The sequence below is a fragment of the Oreochromis aureus genome, linkage group 4, assembly GCF_013358895.1.
Source record: "Oreochromis aureus strain Israel breed Guangdong linkage group 4, ZZ_aureus, whole genome shotgun sequence".
Lineage (NCBI taxonomy): Eukaryota > Metazoa > Chordata > Actinopteri > Cichliformes > Cichlidae > Oreochromis > Oreochromis aureus.
The window spans coordinates 19,328,501-19,351,040 of NC_052945.1; the positions used below are offsets into that span (position 1 = coordinate 19,328,501).

Genomic DNA, 22,540 nt, shown 5'->3' on the forward strand with positions numbered 1-22,540 from the left:
CAGGTATTCTGCGTTTCCTGTTCTAGTGTTTTATTTAGATTACAGCAGCAGAAGTGGTAACAGACGAGTGTGTTCATGTGAGCGTGGCCCAGGAAGTCACAGTCTTGTTTTTTTCAGCCAAGGGTGTCAAATTTAATAAGAATGTGTCTGTTTTTCAGACAGTAACCGCCGCCCTTACACTGGTAATGACTACAGAGATGATCAAATCAGACTCAGAAACCCACGAGAGATATCCGGTGTAATTTTAAAAATTCTTTAATTTATATCTTTAAAATTAAAAACATCTGAATTGCATTCTACCACCTCCAAAGGCACAGTCATACTTAGAGCAGACCAAAATTCAGAAAACACTGCCACTGAACATCTTTTTTTTTTTCTCATTTTGTTTTGTACATAAGAAACAACGCACTATAAAAATGACGAACATTTTTTTTCCTTTTTTACTGGGTAAACAATGGCCATTCTGTACGCTGTAGATCATTAAAAGACTGGAGTGATATGTACTCAGCTGTGGTAGCGCTAGACTTCGTATAAAGGATGATGTGCTGGTTTGAGGCTGGCAATGCCTGTGAAAAAACACGCACTGCTATTTATAGACAGTATTGACAGAAATGAAAAAGAAATATGACAACCGATCTCCATGAACAGTGTTTTAGAAGCAAAACAAAGCCATCGGGCATGAGAGTGAGAAAAAAAACACAGTGAGACGAGGGGAATGAGATGAGCGGTGGTGGAGGGCCGAGCAGATCTCTCACCTTTGGTCGATTTCTCTGAATCTCACCGAAGGGTGAGAGACATTTGCGTGAAATCCGACGCCTCCATCTCACCGTTAAAAAAAAAAAAAAAACACCTCCCAGAAAGTGAGGGGGGAACAAACAAAAAAAACTTTAAAGACAATAAAGTCAACATGTGCAAAGAGGCAGGGCCTTACTTAGCCTGTGAGTGGAAAAGTCATCAGATATGAAAGAGGATCGATAACCGAACGTACAATCACAAATCAATAATGCACACGAGGGTCGCTTACAATGTGTGACAACACAGCACCGTACACTGCACAAGAGGTTCACTTAGTGACAACAAAATTCAAAATAGTGGATAAATATACAGTAGAATATAAGTATATCACCGTTCTTACTCAGGCACAGTTCTTAAAAACACAAAAGAAAGAAAGAAAACTCAGCGAGGATCAAAGCAAACCGGTTTGGCACCCGAAAACACACAAATGTGGGGAAAAAACCAAAAACAGAATGAAATAAGGCAAAAACATAACGAGTCAAGGGCAAATGAGGCCACAGAGGAACTTAATGGGTGGATAGGATTGAAGCACTTAAACATAAACTATGGTACACGTACGGCACTTCTCTCTCTCTCGTGGGAACCAGATGTTCTTGTTTAAAAAAAGAAAAAAAAGAGAGGATTTTTTTTTTGCAGCAACTAACAGGAGTTCCTACTTCACAGCTGGAGCTTCATCTTTACAAGTGTTTGTGGCAGCTGAGGTAGGCACTCCGAGAACACGAGAACTTTTCTTTTTTTCTTTTTTTTTCCTTTTAACAGGTGAATCACACAGGAAATCTGCACACACCATCAAAAAAAACAAAATCAAACCATGAATGCTCTAGAAAATATCTACACAACAGTCACCACTCGGAATGAGTCACGCAAACAGACGCGCACGACCGGGGAAACGCATTCACTCGGCCTCTACAAATAACAGCAGAGCGGCGTGACCACAGTGCTCGTACAAGCTGACACACACAAAAAAGTCGCCTGCTGTCTTTAAGAAAAAAAAACAACAACAAAAAACCCCCTACGCTCCCACAAAGCGGTAAATGATGTAGTGACTAAATTCAAACACCGCTTACAGTCCGCTCCAAACACACACACACACACACACACACCCCGCAGTACCTTTTAAAGACCACTTTGATACGGCAGTGACAGTGGTGGGAGGGCGAGCATTAGTTTTACAGCGATGAGAGGGAAAAACGGCGAGGCTACGGCGCGATGAGGAGATAAACGAAAAGAAGTGCCTGGCTTTAGTTTGTTTTGTTTTTACAGATTCATACAACAGAAGGTCCTCTCTGCATCAAGAGACCCCGAGTTTCTGAAGCCACGTCCTGTTACAAAACGCCACTGACTGTGGGTGTAATCAATGGTGGCGACAGGTGGTTGTGCCATCCGGGCAGCAGCAGTTACTGACTTGAGTTTGTTTTGATTGCGTGCGCCTGAGCACCGCATGCAATCAGAACAGTATGCAGCGAGAGTGCACGCGGGCGCACGTCAACAAGATCTATATACAGGTGTCAGGGGGTATAAATTACTGTTCTTTGTACATCGGCGTGCGTGTCTGTGAGATCGGCACGTGTCATTTACACTGCGGCTAGTTGTCAGCTGACCCGGTGGCGAAGAGAACTCTCTGGTCAGTTCTGGCCAGCTTGGCAGGCGGCTCCAGAGACTCCTCTCCGAGCACGGCCCCGTCGGAGGGAAGGGACAGCTCCTGACCTTCTTCATCACTCTCCTCCTCCTCTTCTTCTTCTTCTTCTACAACAGACAGCATAACAGAGATGGTTACAAGCAAAGCTTAGAGCACGGGTCAATCAAGACGAGCTACAGCAGAAACAGTGCAGACCTTTATCCGGATCCAGCTGGTTCAGACCCCGGCCTAAGCTGGCAAACTAATGGCAAGAGGGGATTTGGTTAGTGGTGTAAATGTGGCTTACACTATTATATGAATGTATTTGCATTTCTGGATCCGTGTATGTTGATACCTCTCCCATAACAGCAATGGGGGTCTCTCCTTTAGCCTGGGCCACTCTGTGCTCGATAAGGTAGTACATGTACTCGTCGTATAGCAGACGAATCAGGTGAAAGGATCCGAAACTGGCGGCACTCCGCAGGGTGAGGTCTCTGATTACCATGGAACTAAGGAGCAGAAATGGGGAAACAAGCCACGATTATACATGTACCACTTCTCTTACTTACAAACAGAAACTGCTTTTTTTCTCTATCTCATTGCTTTACTGGGACAAGGTTGACACCACGAGTCGAGTCGGTGATTTCTCACTAATCGCAACTTATTTACTCAATTTGAGTATTTGATAAGTTCCTTCAATAGAGCTGTGTGATGTGGGGTGGTGTGGATTTTAAATTTCGGCTCTGCTATTTATTCCAGACAGGTCTGAGAGCGATTCAGAGCCTTCGGATTTCCATCCAGTCTCCAAAGGAAGCAAATGAATGGCAACTGACTTGTAATGACCTGCTTGACTAAGACCCTGCTTATGGGATGAGCATGGTTTAATATATATTTATATAAATAAATAAATTAAATTCCCCACTCGCCCTTTATCCTTCTTTATCTTTATCCTTCAAGCTCATGTCCCTACCAGAGGCCTAGGAGCTTGAGGGTCCTGTGCACTCACACACACACACACACACACACACACACACACACACACACACATATATATATATATACATATATATATATATATATATATATATATATATATACACACATATATATATATATATATATATATATATATATATATATATATATATATATATATATATATATATATATATATATATATATATGTATATATTTTTTTTTTTTTAATCACTATGGCATATGTGCACAGGAAGGTATATGGATGCATAATTATGATTACAGCATAGAGGTGGATGAGGATTATTGTTACTGTTATCATTTGTTACTTTTAGCATTTATTCAGGAATATGGTTATTATGAGTACTACACTCATCCTTTTATCTCTACTATCCTAGTGATTGTCTTCTAGTTTGTGTTGTTATTGTAAGTATTCTATGTCCTTGTCCTGGTTATCACTTTTTAAACTGCTCTCTTGTTTTGTTAATTTAAAAAAATCCAGTTATTTAAGATAAAAAATTTGGACAGTTTCGATGATTATCTTGTGATTATTACAGTTAGCGATGACTTAACAGAGCACAGACTAGGTTTGTTTTAACTTCAGGACTAAAGCCTGCAGCTCAAACTGAATACAACATCACAAAAAATAATGCAAACTGACAAAGGTCATTTTAGCCCTGTATACTTCAGCTCGATAAAGATCCAACCAAAGCAAATCTATCAACACAAATAAAAATGGACTCGGGAAAGGTTAGGAGAGGCAGAACTTGGAATTCATTCTTTCGGACTGCTCCCCACCTGTAAAAGGACCACTTGAGCAGAAAGAGCTTGGCGGCTTTAGGGAAGGCAGGGCTGTGTTGGTAGGGCTTTAGGACCTGGGAGACCACACCGTCAAGCCAGGCGGCCCACTGCTCCAGTGAGTTCTGCTGCTGGAGGGTCAGCTTGAAGTCCTGCTCGAGCCGCTGGACCACACGGTCTTCGCACCGGCACACCCATGAAGCCTGCTCCTACAAAAGCACCAACAGGGAGAAAAAGGCAAAGTGTCATTATAGGGCAGTCACATCTGCACCAGTAAAAGAGGCTGGATGACCTTATATTTACAAACAGCAGCAGATGATGGAGCTTAAACTACGCACTAGTACTAAGTTTACTGTTCAGTATCTGAACGTATACCCAGGCGGAAGAAGCAGTTTCTTAGAAAAAGCAAGTGAGCTTCCTGAACAGTAAAATAAAAAAAGAGACACTATGACGGAAGGTGGATAAACAAATAACACATGAAACCTCAGTGTAACCACAAGCTACAGAGTCAGTTGCAAAACCAAAGCGGCATTCAACCACTGACAATATAATGTAACGAGAATGCTGCTAGACACTGAACCGACCTGGACGTTGGCAAAGTCGACGCGGTTGAGGTCGGACAGCATCTGATTGATCTGAGCCGTGTTCTGGAGGACAGCGCGGGCTGCCTGGGCCAGGTGGTTCAGACTGGTGTAGCGGCGCAGGGTCTGAGCAAAAGCATTGGCTGATGTGACCTGAGAGAGGAGGAAGACGACGGGTCAGAAAAAGATGCATATCAATATTTTCACATATATCCGTATATAACAGATGTTTTCTGTGATAGCTGCTCACATCTGCTATCATTTATTGACTTTGATGGAACTTCTTTTTTCCCTTCTTCACAAAAGCTGCACCACAGAGCTTTTATATAAATTCAACTCTAGCTCCTGCTCACAAAAATCTAATAATGTCTGAGCTTAGAGTCCCACCCAATAAGGCGATGGTTTTGTCATTCCTGAAGAGACTGTTTGCTCCGTGGCTCAGAAAACAAGCGGTTCCATCAGCGCCAAGCTAATAATGGAGGGCTTTACCTTGATGCGGACCATTTCCTCAGGGATGTTCATCATGGCATTGGTCAGCCAGCTCTCCAGGCTCTTGGCAAAGTTGCGAATGGCTTGAGTTAAGGCACCTGTGGGCAGAAATGGGTCTGTCACTGCTAGAGTGGGAAAACGATTAGCTAATGCCTAGACAATTAGCCAAGTTTCTGCTGGTCAAAGATTTTTCAATTTTTATTTATTTTCTTTTTGGCATTACAGCTGAATAACCAGACTTGTGTCCACATTATGTGGATGTGGAACATTTTTTTCTTTGGCAGCAATGTGATGGGAAAGAAAATGACGAATATTCAAAAGGGAACTGTTCGAGGTCTTAAAAGTTAAAGCCTGACTAAAACTGTAACCAAAACCAGAAGAAATAAGTGTAGCTGCCAGTAAGGGCAGCGCAGTGGGTACACGTGATGGAAAACAGTGTATTTTTTCACTACACATCCAAAAGACTGTCAGGAGGATCTTTGCTCCCTAGTTGGCTCATTTTAACAACATCAAATTGGCGCTGAGTTTTAGGAATAGCTCTTTATTTGTATAAACACACTCTTTAGGCATGGACAAGCATGCGTACATGGTTCACTACATAATCAGTCTTCCTATAGAGCCTTACTGGGGATGGGTCTGAGGACATCAGGGATGAGGATTTCCACCAGGCCCTGGTAGAGGCTGTTGTCACAGTCGCGGCTCCAGCGCAGCACTGGCTCATACTTGCACAGCAACACCAGGCAGGACTTAGGGAGACGCTTCTCTGACTCATCATGACTGCCGAGGCGCACACACACGCACACACAGTTTGTATGGAAATAGTAATGCTACGGCAACAGACAAATGTTTTTACTATCTTAGGACACAATCTGGATCTTGAATGAATGCCTGCCTGTGGAGTACAATCACTCACACGGCCAACGTGGCATCTCCGGCCTGACTTTGGCTGAACCTCCAGAAGGTCTTCCACAGAGTCTCCACCAGGGTAAACTGCAGGTTAACCATCACATCGAGAATAGCCTGAAAGAATGGAAAGAAAAGAATCCATACATCGAAGAATCGAAGACTGAGGACAAATAGATTATCGGGGGTGGGGGGGCAACTGGAGGAACAAAGGAGAGGAAAACAGTGTTCAGCATTTCTGGACTTTACTTTCAATGTGGTCTTCCTAACCTTAAAACTCATCTTCACCACAACATCTTTAAGAACTTGACATTTTGATCAAATTACAGTCAGTTTTTCCCACTAAAGGGTTATAATTGGTGTAATTTGACTTAGAGTAGTCCTCCAGTGATTCACAGAAAGGAACTACACACAAAGGAAAAACTTCAGTAAATAGTCAGTGGGTTCCAGTTTTGGTTACCTCACAGTGTTCTCTGTACAGCAGCTGAAAGCTCTTTATGTGCTCCAGCTCAATGCCCTCTGGCAGAGACTTCCCCTGGAGATCGATCTCTGGGAACTCTGGGAGAGCTCTGGATGCATCTGGACACAGGACAAAGGAACAGTGGATACTCAGAGAGAAATCCCATTAACTGCACAGGGTAATCAACATTTATGTGAATGCCACTAAATGTGCTTAGATGGATGCCTCTTCTGGTTTAGCTCATAGTAGGAGGGATGTGGCATTTAAATGTTGGTAATGAGATTGTCTTTTTACATTATGTTCAGATTAAAAACATAACTTCTGACGAAGTTGTGTTTTTGTATTTTCCTACTCAGTTGTATATAGTATTTGTATTTCTATTTTATTCTATTGTATATATTATTCTATTCTATTTTATTCTATTGTATATAGTATTTTATTTTATTTTATTGTATTTTATTGCATTCCAGTGTTTTCTAATTTCTGCTACATAACTTTGCACTTTTGCTGTAACAAAACAAATTTCCCACCTGTGGGACTAATAAAGGCCATCTTATCTTATCTTATCTTAAATATATAATCCGTCCATCCATTTCCTTCTGCTTATCCAATTCAGGGTCTTGAATTGGATAAGCGGGTAGGTCTCAAACAAACCTGGACAGATTGCCAGTCTGTCACAGGCTAACACACAAAGAGACAACCATTTAAACTCACATTCACACCTATGGCTAATTTAGAATCACCAGTTAACCGAGCCCCTCTAACTGCATGTGTTTGGACTGTGGAAGGAAGCCAGAGTACCCAGAGAGAACCCACGCAAACACGGGGAGAACATTCAGACTCCACAAAGAAAGGCCACGACCAAATATGCTAGATTCAAACCCAGGACCTTTTTGCTGTGAGGCAACAGTGCTAACTACCATGCTGCCTTACACACATAGAAATAGCCATCCGTCCACTCTCTTCCACTTATCCAATTCAGGGTTGGGGGGGGGGCTATTCCAGCTGTCTTAGGGCAAGAGGTGGAGTACACCCTGGACAGGTCACTCGTGTGTTGCAGGGCTAACACATAGACATAGACAACCATAGACATAGACAACCATTCGCACCTATGGGCAATTTAGACAAACACGGGGACAACCTGCAAACTCCACACAGAAAGATCCTGTCCTGGTGATGAAATTGAACATCCTTGCTGTGAGGCTCTGAGTGTTAACCACTGCACAGCCAGCACAGCACCATATAGAAATGTTAAACATATATCAGGTGTAAAAATCCCATCATGCTATCAAACAAAGGAACTACGCAATTCAAATGCAGTAAACACAGCAGCGTAAGCATAGGCCTGTGTGCTATATGCTTACATAAATAGGAAACCATGCCTTATACACTTGTAATACACTGTTAGAGCAGATTCTGTTACTGGATTTGACAGTCTGTTAACAGGGCATGGAGGTCTTGTTGCTAATAAAAATGAAGGCTTCCCAAAAAGCCTAAAACCTAAAGATGAGGAGACACACTTTGTCAGGCCAAATTAACAATTTATTTCACAGGGAAAAACAAGTTCAAAGACTGGTGCTGTGTCAGGCACAGCACTCTAAACAACCACATAATGTAATGCAAGGTCCTCACAACAGGCCCTGAGAGCTTAGAAGAATATTTTGCTTGCTCACTCTTGTGACTCAACCCAATTAACATTTAAAAAAAAGCAGCACTCACTAACAAGTGTGTTCATTGTTTACTAAGCTCACCAAGGAACTGTTGGTACTGCTGAACCTGGGTGCTGATATCCACATGGCCCGATCCCTGCTGCTGTTGCTGCTGCTGACCTGCTCCTGCTGCCGTCCCATTGGTCATTCCTTCCACTTTATGAACAGGCTTCAACCTGATAGGTAGGGAGGGAAAAAGCACATCAGGCATTCATGTCTAGACAAAGGTGATAAATAATGAAGTGAAATGAAATTGTAATTCAGTCGCATAATAAGAGCAGCAGATGCCCGGAGCCGCGGGACGAATGGAAGACGTGGTGTGAGAGATGGAGAAAAAACAGGAGCCAGTGGCAAAAACCGTATGAGATGGAAAAAAGGTCAACTGTGTAATGATAGAGAAGATGCGCTTGAATGTGTAAACATTTCTGTGGATACCTCTGTTTCTGTGAGAACGGCTGTTGCCTCATAGCCAGGTGTTGTTGGTCTTCCATCAGCCGGAGAAGAGAAGAGCCCGCTTTGATTCTCAGCCCATAATAGTGGTATTTAGAATTACCCCTAACAGGAAGACAAATGTGGTTTTACTTTTTTTTTTTGAAAAGAGCCTAACTCTAGAGCATAGTGTTTATGCTGTCTGTTTAAATCTATGTTAACTCCATCCAAGCCACATGTATAGTCTTACTATACACTGAATTAGAATTTCATAAAACACAAAGTAATTGCACCCACAGCACCAAATACTTTCAAAAAGTCATTTCACTAGCTCACTCACTCACTCACTCACTCCCTCTCCCACACACATGCTGTCTGTCTTCATCGCTACCCACATGTCTTCCTACACAAGGCAAGCATTTTGCAGTGCTCCAGAGAGCTTTATAGATGTTCGTAGAAAAATTAAAAACAACAACACAAAAAACAGCATTCTGCTGGAAACTAATTTAAGGTACACCAATCAAGCATAACATATGACCACCTGCCTAATATCGTGTTGGTCCCCCCTTTTCTGCTAAAACAGCCCTGATATGTTGAGGCTTGGGCTCCACTAGAGCCCTGAAGGTGTGCTGTGGTATTTGGCACCAAGGGTTTAGCAACAGATCCTTTAAGTCCTGTAAGTTGCGAGGTGCGGCCTACATGGATCGCACTTGTTTAACTAGCACAATCCAAATTCTTGGGAATTTGGAGGCCAAGTCAACACCTCAAAATTGTTGCTGTCCTCCTCAAACCTCAAACCAACCAGAGCATGTTATTCTGCTGAAGGAGGCCACAGCTGTCAGGGAGTACTGTTTCCATGAAAGGGTGTACTGTGGCTATGTAGCCCCACACACAACGAGCTGTGATGCACAGTGCATTCTGGCACCTTTCCATCAGAACCAGGATTAAGCTACAGGAACGGTACCATGGCTGCATCGGACCACAAGGATCAGCTTTGGCCGCCCATGATACTGTCATCATAACAGTGGTTCACTATTCTTCCTTCCTTGGACCACTTTTGATAGATGCTTACCACTGGAGACTGATAACAACCCAGCTCCAACCCAGTTGTCTAGCTATTACAGTTTGGCCCTTGTTAAACTCAGTGAAATGCTTATGCTTCTTGCTTTTAACACATCAACTTTGAAGACAAAATGTTCACTTGCTTCCTGATATATCCTACCCACTAACAGGCGCCACGGTGAAGAGATAATCAGTGATATTCACTTTACCTGTCAGTAGTCAAATCTTATGCCTGATTGGTGTGTGCATGCATAGCATTACACACGTCAGTTACATGGAGACTACTGGTGTCTGGTGAAATGAATAGAGGACTAGAGCGTTTAGCTCTTGACATGCATCACTGCAGCAGAAAAGGCCACAATGGAATGTGTAATGTGTTTGCCTGATCTCTCCTCTGTGGTCTTCCTCTTTTCCTCCTGCCTGGCAGCTCCATCTTCAAAATCTTTTGTTCAATATATTCACTATCCCTCCTCTGCAGATGTTCAAACCATCTTAGCCTTGCCTTTCTAACTTTCAAAACCACTCAACTTAAGTTGTCCCTCTTGGCCACTATCAATTGAATCCTAGCAGCTCTGCCTCCTGTCTTTTTGTCAGCATCACCATCTCAAAGCCATAAATCATAGAAGTTCCCTCTACCAACTTGTAAATATTTTCCTTCACAAACCCTTAACATTTGGCTCCACCCACTCGACCCTGCCTGTCCTGTCTTCTTCACCTTTCTTGTGCGCCTTTACTAATGGATATAAATGGGTTGCAAATATATTTTTCACCCTATGAGACCTAAGTTTGGGTGACTACACATCTTACCGAGTGCCCAGACGCCGTGTGCGTAGCCCCATGAACACAGATCTTATGAGTTTCCCGAATGATGCAGCATTAACAGGTTCTAGCTTCTGCTCCTGGCAGTGCAGCAAGTAGTGGCAGTAAAGGGTGGAACGGGGCAGACTCACTCCTTCAGCTGTCTCATAGTTGTCCAGCAACCACTGTACCTGACACACAGGCAACGAAACAAAGAAAATAGCTGGTGCAGTTAGCAAAGCCAGTATATACAGATAGGAAAAACATAGCGCAACAGATAAATGCACAACTATTAGCACACATATCACACCTTTGAACAGATACATGTACATGACATGCACAAACACACACACACACATTTCTCTAGTAGTTGTACTATACAAACGCAAATCCATTCGCATTTACTGTCCGTCTGTCATTCAGGAATGAAAACACAAATACATCTGTTTGCGTGCCGTGGCATACAACTTTGGTATGCAATGAATCAATGACCTGGAGTACTGATGGGATGCCGGCCAGACATGTTTTGGTTATCGCCATCATATGGGGGTTCGATATGATGAATTTGGGATGAACAGTATAGTGTCAAGGCATTTCAGGCAAATTAAAAATGCCCCTCATTACATGCACTGCAATGGTATGAAAATGATGAGGTCATGGTTTTGTTTTCTTTGAGGAAATCACAGTTAAAGCAAAAAATAAATAAATAAATAAATGAATGAATAAAATTTCAGCTAAAATTTTTGTGCTCTAATCTCCAAATTGTTCACTTGTGTTTTCCACTTTGACAAAACTCAAACTATGACGTCATCAGTGTGCGCCACCAAAAGGGGGGGTTGTGTGGATGAGAACAGAACGAGAAGAAATTCCTGCGCTTGGCGCCTCTGCATACCTTCTTGTCTGCCGACGGCACACTACTCTCCTCGCCCTCTGTAATACTCACAGTGGCCGGAGAGGCGCGGGCGGTGTGTGAGTAGTTCTGACTGTTGCCAGCTGCCGACCCGCTGCTGCTGCTGCTGCCGCCGCTGCCCAGCATGTAACCCCCCTGGATCACATAACTGCCTGCCGCGCCGCCGTTGGTCCCTGCCCCTTCTCCGGCCCCGTTGGTCGTGCCGCCTGCCGTCACCACTGTGGCCCCTCCCCCCGCCGCAGTGGTAGGCTGGGCCACAAACATCGATACGCCCGCTGTGGTGCCGGCTGTCACGGACACAGTCAGAGGTGTGCCGGGCGTGGAGGGCTGGGCGCCGGAAGTCGGCTGACCTTCATAATATGGAGCGGCGGTGGTCTGGGTGTACAAAGGGGTGTCGGTGTAAGGGAAGGTGCCGGAGCGACTGGATGAGAGACATGCAAAGATAGGTTACAAAACCAAGCAGCCGAGCAAAGAAGTAAGAAAAAGAAAACAAAAGCTCCATGTGGACGAGGGTTAGAAAATGAGTTTCATTCTAACATGGTGCTGGTGGTGTAGTTGTTTTCTCCTCCTTCCACATACTGCACTTGATTGGTGTACACATGTTGCACTGGCACTGATGTGAGCTGCTGCTGGACCTAAGGAGTGAGCGCACACACACAGACACACACACAAACACCAAAATCCAATAAATCCTCGGCCATCTTGTTGAACCACATCAACTCTTCATCCTTTAGAATCTTAATATCTTTCATGTCCGGCCTTGTTTTTGCACTACAAACATTTCTTATACAGTCAGCTTCTCTGTCCACTCATCTTTATAGCAGCAGATTCCCTCGTGTCCCTGACCTACTTGGAAAGCGGCGGTTGCTGTGTGCAGAGGTGGCTGATTGGGACCTGAGCTGAGGATGGAAGGGTGGCCTATCTCTCTCTCAGCATGCACAGAGAGCATGTGCAGTGGCTGCCAATACTCATTCAAGGGGAGGTAGACGGGGAGGTAGACGGGTTTGCAGCAGCAGCCGCTTACGCAGTCTGCAAGGCAGACTGACTCCTCAGCCTCATGACGCAGCTGCCAGTCTTCTAGTTTCCTATCCCTGACTAAACCAGTCACCTCCGTTGTAAGGGGAAGCTGAAAAGTTGCAGATTTGACCACAAAAACAATGAGCTGACTAATACTGAGCCAAAACACAAGGAAGTAGCAAAGTTTTGTACGCATCACAAGTCACATTGATCACACATTTAGTGAAGTGAAGCTGCGATGACTTGCTCGCTTTTACGCACTGGTTAGTGAAAGCATAAGTTATTTTCAGACATCACGCATATGCCATCACCACTGACAAACTCCAATGCGGTGTTGGGTTACCTCCTGGGTGATGTGGACAGGCTGTAGACTGGTGACGCTGAGCTGTGTGCCTGGCTCAGTTTTAGCAATCTGGGAGGTGGCCTGCACCACTGACCTCTATTGAGATGAAGAGAAGATTCAAGAGCAAAGAAAACAACATAACATAACCGAACATAACTGTGTATGTGTGCAAATTTTACCTGCTGAGCTGTCTGCACCTGCTGAACAACTTGTGTGGGGACTCCAGTCTGCACCACAGCTGGAGGTGGACTGGAGTCTGACACACTGTCATTCGAGTGAAGGGAACCCTCTGAAAGATAAAGAGGGTATCTTAGTATCTGCACAAATTAGTGATATTATTTCTACTTCATTAAGCTGATCATACACTGCCTCTCATCTCTTGTTACAGCTGATTAATAATAAAGTGGTAACACTAATGGTGTAATAAAGCAGATAAAATCATGTCTTTAAACATGTAAAAGTATGCACAAATTAAAAATCTCCCCACCTAAAAAAAACATTTGCACTTAATTATTTGTCAATTTTTTGCTTGAAAAACCTTTATGAAAACTAATGATAGGAATTTTTTTTTTTAAAAACATCTTTTAAAGACACATACCAGAAATGTTAAGGTGTCTCCCCACATTACTATTACTACCCGTGCAAGTAGGGGAGACCGGGGATAGTTGTAACGTGGGTCAGTTGTAACACTTCCAATTTCTCCAATCAGGGCTAAGTTTCAAATGATGTGATTCATCCTGTGCATGCCCAATTCAGTTCTGCTATCACATGTGAAAAATCAGCACATTTTGTCAAACACAGACAATTTAACACGAAAAAAAAAGTAATTTGTATGCCAAAAGTAAGTTTTTCTACTTTATTTCAATTTCTAATAGCATTATCTGCTTTGCAGTTAAACTCATCAAACTTAAATTATGTTATTTGTATGTCTATGGGGATATATTCTGTGTAGGTCTTTAGTGCTAATGTTTTAGCCGTTGGCTGTAATCTTAGCTAGTTCATGGCTATAGGAGTCTGGGTCAGTTGTAACAGCAACAGTCTGGGTTAGTTGTAACAATAATGCAGATGTTACAACTTACCACACAATTACTTTAACTTATATTAAACAAGTTGGGGCAACGACATCAGCAGAGAGAGGTTCACTGGTCGCCTTTGTATATGCGGTTAATGCCATTGGCAACACAATTCCTCCACTGTTTGTGTTCCCACACATACATTATGCAGACCACTGTGTCAGAGATGGACCAGTAGGAAGTATTGGTAGTGGGAATAAATCAGGATGGGTGCAAGAAACAGATTTCCTCATCTTTCTGAAGCACTTTGCAAACCACACCAAGGTAAGCCATGATAAAAAGCAATGGAATTGCGATGCTGGTGCACAACTACATTTTTTCAGCTTCATTGTTATGTTCAAAAGTTGGTGCAAGAGTTGTAGGTTATAATGCCCACTGAGCCAATGAGGCCAAACTCAAGGAAGACCAACCAAAATTAATGAAATATTCAGTTGCAGAAAATTCCATCATTTGTCTTTTTTGGGGGGTTGGAATATGTTCAAAAGCTAGATTTCTGCATTCTGTCACACACACATAGCTACATAAATGGCTCTAAGTGCATTCATGTGTTGAATAAAAAAGATTGCATGTTAATGTTTTGTCAGTACCCTTATTTCATTGTGTTACATTTCATCCCAGGATATGTTACAACTAACCCAGACTATGGGGTTAATTGTAACATTTCACTCTTTGTGTTTGAGACCATACCATGCAATGGGTAATTGTGCTGCAGAGAAAATAGCTGCACTATTTAATAGCAGAGACATGTAAATACTTTGCATTACATTTTGAATCCACTACCTTAAAAGAGCTCCAATTTACAGACAGAAATGTCAAAAATGTTACAACTATCCCCGGTCTCCCCTACTTTAAAGAAACCAAATACTTGCATTGTTTACACAGTTGCCCAAAGAAGCCCCCCAAAGAAAAGCCAAAAAGCTACGAAAATGTATTAGCTTGAATCTTATTTTTATTTAGTAAAAGATCCAGGACACAATTAAAATTGACCACAGAGGATAAGCCTGTGAGACCGGGTCTGTAACACAGTTTTGCTTGATTCGCCACACACCCTTATACCAAACTGGGATTATCCGGTATGCGAGCCGAGCGTTTTTGTCTGCCTGAGCCTTTACAAATACTTGACTGTACAAGTCGAATTCAATAAGTCGGGCAAAATCAGGTATTTCTGCTGCAGCTAATTACTAGTTTACTCACCTTCACCTCCTAGAACCTGTGCATTAAACTCCACGCCTCGCCCTTTTTGGTTTCGTCCTTATAAATCAAATCTGCTTTGTCAAATAAAAGGATGAGTCTTAAAAAACCCTTAAGATAAATTCTGATCATCCATTGTGAAACACCTCTGACTGGTTAACTTCAGGCCTTGTCCCAACAGATCTTAATTTGTGATGTGTTATATGACTGTGGGGTGGCAGATAGAGACACATTTACACAGGCTGAAGCAAGGAACTTCTAGGACACTTGTGTTATGATATAATATTTAATTGGGTTCACATGCACTGTTAGTGCAGAAAGCCTTTACCTGTGACGGTAACAACGATGTACTGTGGAGTGCTCTGAGCATTTCCTGACTGCGTGGGGGAGCCCTGGATCTCTGCAGTCACATACTGCGTCTGAGCTGGCTGGGCTTGCACTGTGGACTGGGTCTGACTAGCAGCGGGCTTTTGGGTGGTGATCGAAGGGGCTTGCTCTGTGGGAGTAGTTTGGCCTGTGGGTGTGACCACAGTGGGAGCGGCCACAGTAGTTTGAATCTCAGCCAAAAATTGTGGGGCAGTTACAGGGGTGGAGCTGGCATCAGGTTGACCCGTTGTGACAGTGACAGCAGTCCCCTGAGTTTGGGCCGCTGGCTGGATCTCACCTACGTAGCCTGTAGTGGCCATTACAAGAGCAGGGAATCAGGCTGGGGAAAAAGAAAACAAGACAACAAGTTACACATTTTCAAACTAAGCTGTTTGTTTCCAAAATAGTAGACAATGTTGTGTTAAAAAAAAGGCAGTGAGGCAAATTTAGTACAACCAAAATATATACATCATAGGTCCCAGTAAAGGTTACAAATATGTAAACAATCATGAAGGAGTCCAACTTGTCAATTGCATAGGTAACATTTAAACAGAAGGTAGGAGGTTAAACTCTATCATAGGAATCAGCATTAGATCACGTCTTTTCTATCAATATTAGCCTGTAATAAGCAGCTCATACACCACACAGATATTTTTACATGCTCATTTCTCACCTAGATGTAAATGAATGATCGAGGGGGGTGTCTGAAAGTATTATTGTGGCCAGGGCCTCTCAGTGGTGCAACTCATGAGGAGATGCGGGGGAGGAGCATTGATGGGAACAAGCATTTTGGTGTCTCATTACCTGTAATGTGATCGCAATGCCTTTGATGAACATAAGCATGCCCGTAGAACAGCTAGGGAAAATCCCTTACCAAACTGTATTAAAGCTACAGTGCCGTCTGTTGTTTTGCTTTATGTCATGTACACTGTCACCGTAATCCACATTTTTAATACCATAACAAAGTTAACTTCTGTCTGTCAATAATTCAAGTTAAATAAACACAGCAGAGAGAAACATTTGTAACTGAAAATGTGTGTTTTCTTCTTTTCAGTTAGATAGTAGGGAGCTTGTTATGAATCTGAACCTGTAAAGGTGTGCACTTAGGAGTCTGCATCAGTGAACAAAGAGGTGAAAGTGAACTGTAACCTAGAAAGCACCTGCAGAACGCCCTCCTTCGCCACGCCCCTTACGTATTAAATGTCCGCCACCTGCCACAGCTTTCCAAACTTTCCGTTAAAAGACAGAACGGCATTTTAGTCAGCCTTCAATTTATTTAACTGCTCAAAACTAACACAAAACACGTCGCTCTATTAATTTTACTATCCCAAATTGGCCTCCCTTCTATTTTGGAAGGGGTGGGGGCTGTCGTTAGCTTTATGCACCCTATGTGTGTCTAGTCAGCTAACGGAGAAAAACATAAAGTGCAAACCCACCACTGACTGCACATAATTCACCGTTAACACGACGAGTGTCCGTTTATAGTCAAACAGACGTTGGCTGCGAGCGGCGGCAAGCACGAGCCTGTCGTGACAGCCACTGATGCTAGCTGTGTAGCGAGATAGCAGGATCAGGAAGCTAACTGGTCTCTACAACAACCGCCATTTTGTACCTTTTGCATTTGACATCGCCATAACAACGGCCTGCTTGGGTATGCATCTATGGCTGCGTCGTCATGGCAGGCGAAATTCAGAGTCACACGGATGAGCAGCAAGCAGGCACAAACTATCGCACACTAGAAAGCCCGACCGGTTATCAGAATGACGGCTAGCTTGCAGGCTAACCCCCAGCTAACACTGGGAGGCAGTTGCCTGTTATGGCTACTGAAACAACAAGGGGGAAAAAGCAATAGCACAATTCAGCTGAAGCGTTAGAGGACATAAAATGCTACAGATCATGTTAAGAGCTTCACCTCTGGTTCCACGTGTGTATTTCCCACTGGCAAAATATCTTCTTTTATTTTTATGGCGGTTTCAGTTGTTGTTGTTGTTGATTCTCGTTGCTGGGTTCTTGTCGCCAGGGCTACCGTGGCTATGGCGCTTCGTCCTCACCAGGGCAACTGTTGCTACCCACCCGCTCCCTTCCCTCCTCCTTTGCTGTTGTGATTGGCTGAGAGCTGCCAAATTGTCTTAAAGTGACAGCGCCAGGGAAATTTTACTACAAAGCCTTCCACGCCCATTTGTGGAAAATCCCAGAGGTGGAGGCTCCCAGTAAAATCCCAGTGAAAGTAATAGAATTGTTTTTAGTTTGTTTTTAAATTGGAATAAAATCAATGCACAGCCTATATGGACTGTCATTTAAATTGATCCATCTGGCTACATTCATTGAAGAATGGGCTACTGATGTGTTGTTTTATTTTAATATTTTTCTTCCTTTTCTTTACTCTCATTTTACAATAATGTACATATCAGTCCATAACAAGGCACTACAACGTGTTTTACAAATAAATGAATACAAGGAAACACAAGGCTATATAAAGACAAATTAAAAAGTTTTGAAAAACAGAATTAAAAAATAAACAGTGAATTTTGCATTCTTACCTGTCATCACAACACATTACAGGTTATTATATATGTGCATGTGGCATATGACTGCATAATAGTGAGCCAAAGGCAACTTTCTTGCCCTAAATTTTATTTAATGTTCTCATCATACAACAGAATTTATACTTTTTTTTCCCACACACCACTGGTTTATTTACTGTGGTCTGTAGCATTTTGATATTGCTCCCTTGACCTCCACAGGTTGCCCCAGCGTGATAGTGTTTTAACAAGTGTCAGGGTGGATACCTTCCCAAAATGCCATTTTGTTAGCTTTGTATCATCACATTAATTACAAATTCAGCACCTCTTTTGTAATTTCCTAAATGAGCGACCTTTGACTATGCGGATATACAGATAAGAATGTGTTTTATTTGTCTCTGACTCATAATAAGACTTCTGTGTTATCAGACTTTGGAAATGTCACTGGTCCAGCCTCTGTTCTTCACTTCACCTTTTGGCAAAGAGCTAACAGGATGAGTAATTTCCTGAAGAAAAGGTAAGTTCTACATAAAGAATTTTTATGTAGGTTAACTGTGTCGAAGGTGATGTAATGAACTAGGATCACAAAAACCTGAATGTATGTCTGTAATATTGTTAAATGTCATCAAGACAATTAAAGGCCACATGCACTGGCAGAACTAACGTGTTAATTCTTTAGGGACCATATTTTTACAGTGTGTTTGCATTGTTTTTCTAATAATACAGTTTTATATGAATTAAATTTGATTTGTTTGAATATTATTTTAAAATGTAAAAGTTATTCAGCCTCAGAAAACTACATAAATATGTGCTATACACTGATTAATAACACTATGTATTTTTTTAAGTGCTAAAGGAGATGTATACATGTATTTGTGTAAACCTTTGTTCACATTTGATATACAATATGTGTATAAAAATGGTTATAATTAGTATACCAAACAGCAATCAAGTAATCTTGTTATAACAGTTTAATTGTGTTTGTCATTGTCAGTAATCTGTAAACATTACGGGTTTTCAGGTCTAGTAATTTTTATTAAATAGAGGGACAAACATTTGCCTAAACTATTAGATTATAGATGCCTCTAACAAACTCATTAACTATGCCACCTTTGGTCTTCTTTTTGTCTCCATAAAGGTCTCCCACTGTATCTCCTGTTCAGATCTGTTCTTCTCTCAGAGGAGGCCTACATGCGCAGTATGCATCTCCTCCTTTTCAGGGGTTCAAGCACCTTTATAAAGCGCGCCTGGGTCATCTGAAAAGTCATTGCTTATGCAAAGAGCGAGTTAAACCAAATATTCTCCTCCCACTTCTTGCCTTGCGACTATGTGGAAAGCTGTGGTGCTGGCTGTGTGTCTGCTTGTGGCTGGCGTTCAGCCCATGGATGACCCAACATATGGGGTGAAGCTCTGTGGCCGTGAGTTCATCCGGGCGGTCATCTTCACCTGCGGGGGTTCACGATGGAAACGGTCACTCGGGAGTTTAGGTAAGCCCGGTGATATTTCACTTTAATTTTACCTTTTGCAACCACTTTTAAAATTTCTATTTGTGAATCGAGGTGGCTGTGGCTCAGGTGATAGAGCAGGTTTTCTACCAGTTTGAAGGTCGGTGGATTGATTCCTGATTCCTCCAGTGTCAAGTATTGTTGGGCAAGATGCTGAAACTCACGTTGCCCTGATGCATCTGTTGGAGTGTGTGAATGTCAAAAATCACTCAGGCATAGATAAAAGCTCTATATGAATGAGTGAATGACACTTGTAGTAGAAAGCGCTTTGAGTGTTCAGCTGAGCAGAGAGGTGCATGACTATGTAAATAATTTAAACTGGTGAATAACACACTTATTAATAATGTAAGATCTGTTCATTGCCCATTTCTCACTATTAAATCCTTATATCCATGTGAATGAATTGTAAACAACGGACTTTGTGTCTGTGTCTTTTTCTGCTCATTTGTGATCATGTGGAGGTATCCAGAGAAATGATGCAAGGAAATTACCTGTAATTTTAAGTGTAGAATAACTGGCTGGCTGGTTAGAATGGCTGGTTAGCTAGCAATGGATTACATATGATCAGATTACAAAAACCGAGTGACTCCTACTTAATTTTTAGCTTTTTATTATAATTAGTGGTAATATTATTGTAGTTGTTGTTGTTGTCTGTTTTTTACCTTATTAACTATCATTTTTGTGACTTTTGCATTTCACATCTATCTATCTATCTATCTATCTAAGTATGTATGTATGTATGTATCTATCTATCTATATATATATATATCTATAGTTGTTTAAGATTGAATTTGAGCGTATCCACTGAATTATGTTATTACTTACAAAAAAATGTATGAACTGTTCAGTAAATGACTACAGTTTAAAATGTAATTGCTCTCAGCCCTGAAAGCCTGAAAATGTGATATGATATTTCATTTACTATAATGATGTGCGCTTACTATTCTGAGCTATGTCTATAAACCACCAAATGTACATTTAAGCATCTAACCCACCAGGCACACTTGGCAACGATCCAGTGGCATCCTACCCTCGCTCCTTCCATCATGTCGTCTCCAGCAATAATGAAATGCAAATAATGCACATATTTAGCTTGGATGCCCATTCCTTCATACTTTATTATTTTTACTCCCACAGATGCTTCAGAGGACCCCTTCACTTCCCCTCAGGATGAACTCTCAGAGAGCTTGAATCACAATTTTGCGGTGGAGAGTCTCCTTCAAAGAAACACGGATCCAAGCTCCGCATCCAGAGACAACCAGGAGGGAGTTTTCAGCCGCTCTACCCGTTCATTCATCACCGAAGAGATACTGGAGGCGCTTCGCAAAGCTGACCGCAAAGGCCGCGATGTGGTCGTGGGCCTCTCCAACGCCTGCTGCAAGTGGGGTTGCAGCAAGAGCGAGATCAGCTCTCTGTGCTGAGGGTCGATATATGCAATCTGAGCGCGCTGGGTGCCAGGCATGTTGTACACCTTAATAAACAAACAGACACAAATATGCACACGCACTCTTCTTTATTCACTTTTTTGTGAATTTTATATCCTGCGTGTGTCTGTTCAGTAAAGTCTGTTTAATGTCTTTGATTTTCAGTATCAAGTGAATGTTTATGTGGCCAGTATGATGTATAAAGAGATACGTTCGTTTTATGAGGTCTTCGCTTGTTTTCTTTTTACATTACCAGTAACTTTCTCTGCTGCAACTGATGAGAGCTCAAGGGAATAAAATGCTTTGCTAAAATCATTTGAGAACAAGTTCATTAAAAACCAACAAACACACTTGTCACATGACACGGAGGGATAAATGAATGGAAAATTCATTACAATCTGTGTTATAACAAATATAAAGTGACCGGTAGATATGTATTTTTACTTCAGTCGCCAATGCTTACGCAGCAGCTTTGCTTCCCATGAAATAAGCTGCTGTGGCCTACTTTGCTTTTGAAGCATTCCCACTTCCTTAAAAACATGCTTTAATTGGTGGAAGGGGGAAAAACATTAAATGTACAATAATTAAGTCACTGCAGCATAAAAACAACTTTTTCTTGGGAGAAATGACTGTATATTTGCAGAGTCAGTTTCCACAGTTGATTTACTGTTTTCAGTTTAGGTTTTAATGTCTGTTTAGTTTCAGTTTACTATTTATTAGTTTCAGTATTAGATTTAGTTTAGTTAGCTTTGTTTTTTTAGATTTGATCACTGATGCTTTATATCTAGGTCAACAAGTTCACAAGGGGTCACAAAAAAGAACAATATCTCATGTCATGTAAACATCCTACCTTCTGGAAACGCATGCACGAAGAGCCTCTGATGCTTGTTGAAAAATTATGAGGTTCAAAGGCTTAAGAACAAAGACATTTCCATGTTGCTGTGGTTTGTGTTTTATGTGCCGCATATTTTTTCAGTTGGTCTGTTATCTTAGCTTACAGTTTAGCTTTAGCAAACGGATAATACTGTTCTACTGCTGTATCACAAACACACTTACCATCCACAGATTTGTAATAAAATGGCTAGTGTATATATTTTAAATTCAGATGACCTTTATGACACATAGATTTCACATGAATACGTTTAGAGAACTTTCCTATAATTTTTAAAGGTTGCAAACAACCTTCAGGATATTCTTTTAAAAAGGAAACAAGCAGACAAGCGTGTTTCTTAAACAGGTAATGGACTTTAAAACAGAGGGAATTATGGTGTGTTCAAAAGTTTATATAAGCCCAAAATGCTTTATACACTCAGGTTAGTAGCTGTCATTTTAATTAGACACTTTCATACACATGCTCACGTTTGAACTCGGAAGCGGCAGAAATTCAAAACAAAACTACCTCAAAGTTCAGTAACCTACTTATATTACGCCACTTTTTGTCACGTGATATCTCTTTTTCTTTTTTTGAAATTATGAAAAGCGTTTGCGTAATTAAAAAACAAAAAATAAAAATACAGTGGGGACGGGTGGCGGTGTAGCTACGACAGACACGTTTCGGGACCTGCAGCGGGT

The 22,540-nt window shown here is 41.8% G+C and overlaps 2 protein-coding genes across 10 annotated transcripts; one reads left to right on the forward strand and one right to left on the reverse strand.

Moving 5' to 3' along the window:
- Nucleotides 1-237: 237 nt before the first annotated feature.
- On the reverse strand, nucleotides 238-17,779 carry rfx1a (regulatory factor X, 1a (influences HLA class II expression)). Of its 9 annotated transcripts, none has more exons than XM_039611359.1 (19): nucleotides 17,430-17,779; nucleotides 15,480-15,857; nucleotides 13,067-13,176; nucleotides 12,888-12,983; nucleotides 12,378-12,653; nucleotides 12,065-12,162; nucleotides 11,510-11,948; nucleotides 10,627-10,802; nucleotides 8,764-8,883; nucleotides 8,371-8,504; nucleotides 6,620-6,738; nucleotides 6,170-6,276; nucleotides 5,882-6,033; nucleotides 5,257-5,354; nucleotides 4,771-4,920; nucleotides 4,187-4,395; nucleotides 2,769-2,922; nucleotides 2,630-2,675; nucleotides 238-2,541 (listed from the first exon to the last, which is right to left on the reverse strand). In XM_039611359.1, the coding sequence occupies exons 2-19, from the start codon at nucleotides 15,835-15,837 to the stop codon at nucleotides 2,381-2,383; spliced, it is 3,003 nt and encodes a 1,000-aa protein (XP_039467293.1). In that variant the 5' UTR covers nucleotides 15,838-15,857; nucleotides 17,430-17,779; the 3' UTR covers nucleotides 238-2,380. The 9 variants fall into 9 exon arrangements, with proteins under 9 accessions (XP_039467293.1, XP_031589861.1, XP_039467294.1 ...); XM_031734001.2 differs by having other exon boundaries at nucleotides 10,627-10,808; XM_039611360.1 differs by having other exon boundaries at nucleotides 11,561-11,948; nucleotides 17,430-17,778.
- On the forward strand, nucleotides 17,105-21,189 carry rln3a (relaxin 3a). Its single transcript, XM_031733996.2, has 4 exons — nucleotides 17,105-17,168; nucleotides 18,469-18,556; nucleotides 19,178-19,526; nucleotides 20,682-21,189. The coding sequence occupies exons 3-4, from the start codon at nucleotides 19,367-19,369 to the stop codon at nucleotides 20,963-20,965; spliced, it is 444 nt and encodes a 147-aa protein (XP_031589856.1). The 5' UTR covers nucleotides 17,105-17,168; nucleotides 18,469-18,556; nucleotides 19,178-19,366; the 3' UTR covers nucleotides 20,966-21,189.
- Nucleotides 21,190-22,540: the final 1,351 nt, after the last annotated feature.